Genomic DNA, 6,662 nt, shown 5'->3' with positions numbered 1-6,662 from the left:
GGTCAATTATTATCTGATTTAATGACTGTGTGTGATTTAATATTTTAAAAATGAGGCTGCAGCGATATTTCTAAAACTGTACGCAATAATTTTTGCTTGGAAGTATTTTATAAATAATTTATATTAAATATGAAACTGTTTGGGAAACTTTTATATCGTTTCAATGCGTCACAAGGACGAATATATTATTAAAATAATTAAATAATGATGAGTTTGTTGTTGAATATTAATTAAATAATTTTATATTGCGCGTCTTATTTATGAGGTCAATATATATTTAATTTTGAGAAGTGGCATCTATGTAATATTCAATCGTTTGAACATACCAATTGTGTTTTTGATTAAGATTATATGTTTGACTTGTACTCTCTTTTTTAGCACCCTTTTAGATCTTCCTGCTTTAAATTCGTGACGCCATTTTGATGCTCAATTCATAATGCAATTACAATCAGCATAAACAAGTTGGCAATCACTGAAAAACTATTTATAACATTACTGCGAATTACATTAATAACATAACATTACTGCGAATAAAACCTTGTAAACTTGGACCCTAGCAAAAAATCATACTTGTCAATAATAGTAAATAGAAAATATGTATTATTATCTTTGTATATTTACTTTTTGTTAATCTTTCTTATTCATTATTTTCAATACATATATCATAATAATAGGGGAGTACGTTGTGACAAAGAAGTCAATACCCAATATATGTATATTTTTTCCTGCAAAACCTCTTATAATTTCATCATTTAAGCTTTCATACATCTTATTAGTGAGGGAGTATGTTGTGACAAAGACACCAATACCTAATATATATATTTAGTAATATTAAGCCTACCGTGTTGCTCATTTACACTCTAATAATTTCGGTTTGTAAGCTTTCATTTACAGATAGCTTTACATAGTCTTTGTTTAATCAAAATAAAAGAAACATATTTCATATAAACTACTTAAGCGCAAGAGTTAAACAGAAACACAATGCATTCTCACTATTATTATTATTATCTATAATATTTGTGTGCTACTCAACTTTTTAACTATTAAATTGAAATTGGTAAATGGTAAATAATAAACAATAACTCTTCAAATATTTTATTATAAGACATATAAATGACTTCAAGATTATATAGTTCCATCGGTCATCGTTGCCATATTTACGTTTCCAGCACCACCTTATTTGGAATTCAGTAATGCCGTAAATTGCTTAGTTCCCATGTTAAAAGTAAACATACCATTACCTAAATCGTCTAAATAAAAATGGACCTTTTTAATTGGTAAATTGCTGTCTTTGATTTTTGAAGTTGCATCTGAAAATGAAAATTATATTTAAGAATAATACAATTTGAGTCATAAATTCATCAAGAACATGAAGAATAATTAAAAGAAAAGGGAATATAATATAAAACAATTTATTACAGATAGCATATAAAAAATGCTATGACTATGTTGTATGTGCTACTAGAAATAGGATCATCCGCACACCTTATTCTGTTTCTTCTTCTTTCTAGAATCTACAATCACAATAATCTTCACAACAATGGTTACATGCTATGGATCTTCCAGTTTTTCATCTTCAATTTTTCCAGATCTTAGTTAAGGCAAACGTTTCATCATTTTTAGGGTCGTCCCCTAGTCTGATTTTTCTGTGGCGTTCATATTACATTCTTTCTACGTGACTTGCCCATCTTAGTTGTTGTGGTTTATAAAAAATGATTTATTTTTCATGCTTATACACCTCCTTTATCTGATCTTGTAAGTTCCATCCACATGTTTTAAGTGTACAGAATTTTTTCTCAGGATCTTCTGCTCAAAACACTAGCTGTGTATTTTATTTTTGAGTCTGACTCGAAACTTCACATTCGTATGTAACGACTGGCCTTATGATGGTATTATAAATAAGCACTTTTAAGCACCTGCTTGCATGTATGGAAGCAATTTTATTATGGCACTTTATATGAGTTCATATGTATTGGAAGTCTTCTACTCCTTCGTACATATAGCGTTCCATCATAAAGTTACTTGCTGGTTTCACTGTACATGAGCTAATAATGTATTTTGTTTTGGGTGTATTTACTTTTAATCATCTGTACTTAACCGCTTCTCAACCAAGATTTGTGACATCTCTAATCAGACTCTGTTTTTGCTTCTTGGGTATAACTATGTCATCAACATATGCGTATATTTGCAATGTATACATATATCTGTCCTATTACTGTTTTTGTATAACGGTTTCTAGTACAAGTTTAAATATTAATGTTGATAGTGCATCACACTGCTTTACACCTTATTTTATTTCAAAACTTTTGGTAGCATTTATCACCAGCATTTTGAGAGCTTTGAGCATAATATTTCAGTCCTCACAATGAAAACTTGTTTAAATCCAACGAATAAATGTATACATGTACTTTACCATTTTCTGTCTCATGATATGTATTTCTGGTATAAAGTGAATCTATTTCATACTCTCCTATTATCGCTTCATATTTTTGCACTGCTGAAAATACTTTGTAAGCTATATTAAGTAAGGTAAGCCCTATGTGCCTTATTACTTTGAGACTTTAAATTACATTTTGTACTTCTTTCAACGTAGGTGTTTGTATTTGTTCTTCCGTGGTGTGATATACTTTTTTCTCATCTTGTCTTATGCTTTCGTTTTAGTAATTGTTTGGATTAGTAGCTCGCTAAAGTGCTCTTCTTATCTTTTCATTATATTATATATGTTTTATCAATCAAAATATTTACATTTTTGCCCTTAAATACATTAAGCCTGCATTAAAAAGTTTAGCTTATTTTTATTTGTTAGAATATCTACAATAGCTATTATTCTTTCTTTGCTCTTCCATTTCTTTTAATTCATTTTTTAACATTACTATATTCTTGGCTCAGTAGTTTTTTTTTGCTATTTTGCGCTTTTATTTGTACATATCCACTTGTTAGTGCGTTTCTTTATACATACATTAACTTTTTGCTTCGTTCTTTTGTGCAATTGCTAGTCTGCATTTATCACTCTTGCTTCCTTCTTATTTTGAATTCTCCAAGTACTTCTGTTTATAGGTCTTACCAGTATTTGTTGGTCTCGTTGAGTGATATTCTCTCCATATGGCTCTGCTTATTCTTCATTACCCTCCGATACTCGAGCCTTGCTTCGTTTTGCATTAAGATGTCAGTTTTCCATTTGGTCTGAATTACAGATAATATTTCTATATACTTTAACATCCTGTATTGCTGTTTCTTTTCTTTTTTATATCAGTATTATCTCTCCATGTGAACATCTATTGCTACCTGTAATCTAAAAATTTATTTTTGTATATATTTGTGTTGAAACCAAGTGCTACAAATTAACAGCCACAAGATAGCATAGACATTCCTCATTTTAACTGGTGGTCCAGCTACTTTATTGAAAATATCTTCTTGCCGATTATGGCATTCAAGTCCCACAGAACTATGAGAGTGTCATGCACATTTTACTGAGTTCTACATAGAAAAGATCTTTAATGTCCTCAGATGATTATTCTGTGAGTCCATAGATGTTAATGAAGGTTATATTGAAGTGTTGTTCTTGTACTCTGTTGGTCTTATATTGTATATTTATTAAAATTAAGATAAAGGGACTAGATTTTGAAAATATCGAAGAAGGACATTAAAAATAAAAATCATTATTGCTACGGGAGCTAAAAAAAGATCATTTCGAAAGTACAAATACTGAAGAAATTTACGCTGTACTTTTTCGAGCAGCAATTCATTGCATTGACTTATTACACTAAGCAATCACATAATGAAGCCACGCATTTGGGCAACATAAAGAGTGTTCAATACTAAAGTATTCTTAAAATAGGTCCGAATTTTTCAATATGCTACCGAGTATCTTTATCTATTCACTGTGAGTCTGCAATGTGTAGACGACTTTATGTACTCAAACATAACATAGAAATCCTTAGAAGAGGAAGGCCTGCCTAGAATACATCCGCCGAGTATTCCATCGGTATCGAGGACGAGGAATAAAATTGTGTGACAATTCATGACACTGAAAGGCAATCGGTTATCAAAAGCCCACTTCCATGGTACATAAAAAAATATAATTTCAAGAGGTTATTCATAATGTAAAGGAGAAGAAAGACCTTTGGAACTAGATAGATCAGTGGACTATGGATTCAAGGAGCATATGATGAAGAAAACTATGAAAGCAAACAATTAAGTAATTTAAAATTAACCTGTTATTTTGACTTTGGTTTCTCCTGTGGACGCTCCGACCGAATTTTCAGCTTTGCATGTATATGTCGCTGAATCTATTACATTTTTTACAACATACTCAATCTTGTTACTAAATCTGATTTTTTTAAAACAAAAATTTAGATTATTGTGAAACTACAAATTGACAAATTAATGTTACTTACACAAAATCTTGTTTGGTTTGAAGTAGTTTATCATCTCTAAACCAAGAAGCTGAAACTGGTATCAGACTTTCAAACATACAGCTAAGAGTGAGGCTTTCGTGAGGATAGACGAGTACCTAAAATATTACTTTATTGTCATTATTTTCATTTATATTGCATTAATTTACTAAACTTATACTTTATATTAATAATGTGTGATACATTTGGCTAATTTTGTAAAAAGAAAATTCTGAAAAAAATTTATTGAAACAACATTTAATCTAGCATATAAATTGATTTATATTATCTTTTAATAAAATATTATTTTACCTGTGGTTTTACTGTGATGTAGGGTTTTTCTGTAATTTTAAATAAGAAGTCGAAATATTACTCGAATTCATCTTTCATGTTAATATATACTAACCTGGATTTTGTGCAGTTAATGCAGTAGAACCAGATCTTTTAATACGGTTTCCATCCTTATCCACCCCACTCACCTAAATATGAACTTATAATTAATATAATTATAATTTGCTCATAATTTTACAAACCTACTAACAGTAGTGTAAAAATATCCATCAGGTGGAAGAAACGGCTGCGATTTATAAATATGAACAACGTTTTTGTCTTTTGTTAATGTTAATTCGATTAAAACTTTCCCTTCGCCATTAGTTAATTCGACATTGTCTAACTGCGAAACTAGACCTGCGTCATTTCTAATTCTGACAAGTAAACGATTTGCGACACCTATAATGAAATTAATTAGATCTCCATCTAAAAATAAAAATTAGTTTTATCTGATACCTTTCAATGGCCGTTGACAAGTTTCTGTAAAGCTGGAAGTATCATTGATAAAATATCCCAAATCAAATTGTATTTCAGATACTCCGGTTATTTTTACTGAATGATCATTATCGCTCGATATGATCACAGTCCAATTACCAGGCTCAGGATCGATAATGTTGAAAACCTAAAACATTTAACCTTGCGATGATTAAACATTATAATAAATACTAATTAAAATATAATACCTTAATTTCTGTTAAATCTATTATCTTTTCAAATTTATCCGGATCGCTAACATCTTCACCGCTCGGATTCACTACAGTGACATTTGAATTTCCACCAGCTACTGAAACCGTAACTTTATCCAACGTATTATCAACGGCTACCTATTATCGAAATACTTCACGTAAGAGTAATTTTTTCCAAATAAGAAATGAGTAATCGGCCTTCTTACAGTATCGTTATGCTCAGATTTTGGATACTGATTTGTATGTAAATCCACAACATTTTCACCAATATTATCATTTATGTATTTTAGTACCTAATTATCGTATAATGTATATTGTATTGCAATATAAAATAAAATACAAATATATCCAAAAACCAACCTCAGAAACTTCATTTTTTTTAAGATGAAATATTTGACCGGAACTCACAGCCTTGATTTGTTCATAGACTTCGTAATTAATCCGTTTTCTAGGTCGATCTCCACAATTACCAGTCAATATAAAAACAACCTTTAAGCGAATGTTATAAATATGATGCACAATAGACGTATTGATCGCAAAAACATTACCTGACTTTTTTTCCTTTGCACTAATTCTAAAACAGTTTCAATCAGAGAAACATCTTTGGCAGAAGCGTCGGAGAATACGTATATATAAGAATATGGTAAACATATTTCAAGAGCTGCTTTAATTCCAGTAAGTGCAAATTCCGGACAATCACCGCCACCGCCTACATTTAATTCTTTTAAAGTTTTTTTAAATAGAGCTTCGTCTGTCGTTTTTAAGATTGGTCCAATGGCTGCAAGGATTTTGTTATGCTTTAACTATTACTATTGTTTTGTAATAAAAAAATGTGTTTTACTTGGATCGTTGAATGGAACAAATATATAATTCTCAATCATATTATAATCCTTATAGCGAATCGTGTCGAAGATCAACGTGGCACCTTCAATCACCTTATTCAATTCCGGTCTCATGGAATTAGTATTATCAAACACAAATACTAAACTTTTTCTGATATTATCGTTGTTATCTTGCACATTTCTTAACTCTCCAATGTTATATGACGCAGCATTTGATTTTTTAGATTTAATTGACTTTATTGTGAAGCATATTAACAAATACAGAAGCAACTGCTGACAGATGCTTGTGTTCATCTTCATTTATACTTTGATGTATAGCAGTAAACGAAAAGATCAGACTGGTTAAAAATATCAATCCGAGTGGCAACATATTCACCCGGGGTCAAATATTATCTAACTTATCATCCCAT

The 6,662-nt window shown here is 30.3% G+C and overlaps 1 protein-coding gene across 1 annotated transcript; it reads right to left on the bottom strand.

Annotated features, from left to right (window-relative positions):
• Window positions 1-1,081: 1,081 nt before the first annotated feature.
• On the bottom strand, window positions 1,082-6,636 carry LOC148231328 (hemicentin-2-like). The gene is made up of 12 exons (XM_088194869.1): window positions 6,252-6,636; window positions 5,959-6,188; window positions 5,771-5,899; window positions 5,617-5,703; window positions 5,408-5,548; window positions 5,181-5,346; window positions 4,936-5,123; window positions 4,801-4,873; window positions 4,707-4,735; window positions 4,398-4,513; window positions 4,215-4,330; window positions 1,082-1,310 (listed from the first exon to the last, which is right to left on the bottom strand). Exons 1-12 carry the CDS (start codon window positions 6,550-6,552, stop codon window positions 1,177-1,179), a joined length of 1,710 nt encoding a protein of 569 aa, XP_088050995.1. The 5' UTR covers window positions 6,553-6,636; the 3' UTR covers window positions 1,082-1,176.
• Between the last annotated feature and the right edge of the window lie 26 nt (window positions 6,637-6,662).

This window comes from Plectrocnemia conspersa, unplaced genomic scaffold (genome assembly GCF_051122295.1).
Source record: "Plectrocnemia conspersa isolate PC_06_02 unplaced genomic scaffold, ASM5112229v1 ptg000010l, whole genome shotgun sequence".
Lineage (NCBI taxonomy): Eukaryota > Metazoa > Arthropoda > Insecta > Trichoptera > Polycentropodidae > Plectrocnemia > Plectrocnemia conspersa.
The sequence above is the reverse complement of the archived record's forward strand: the minus strand, read 5'-3'. Positions and strand labels throughout refer to the sequence as shown.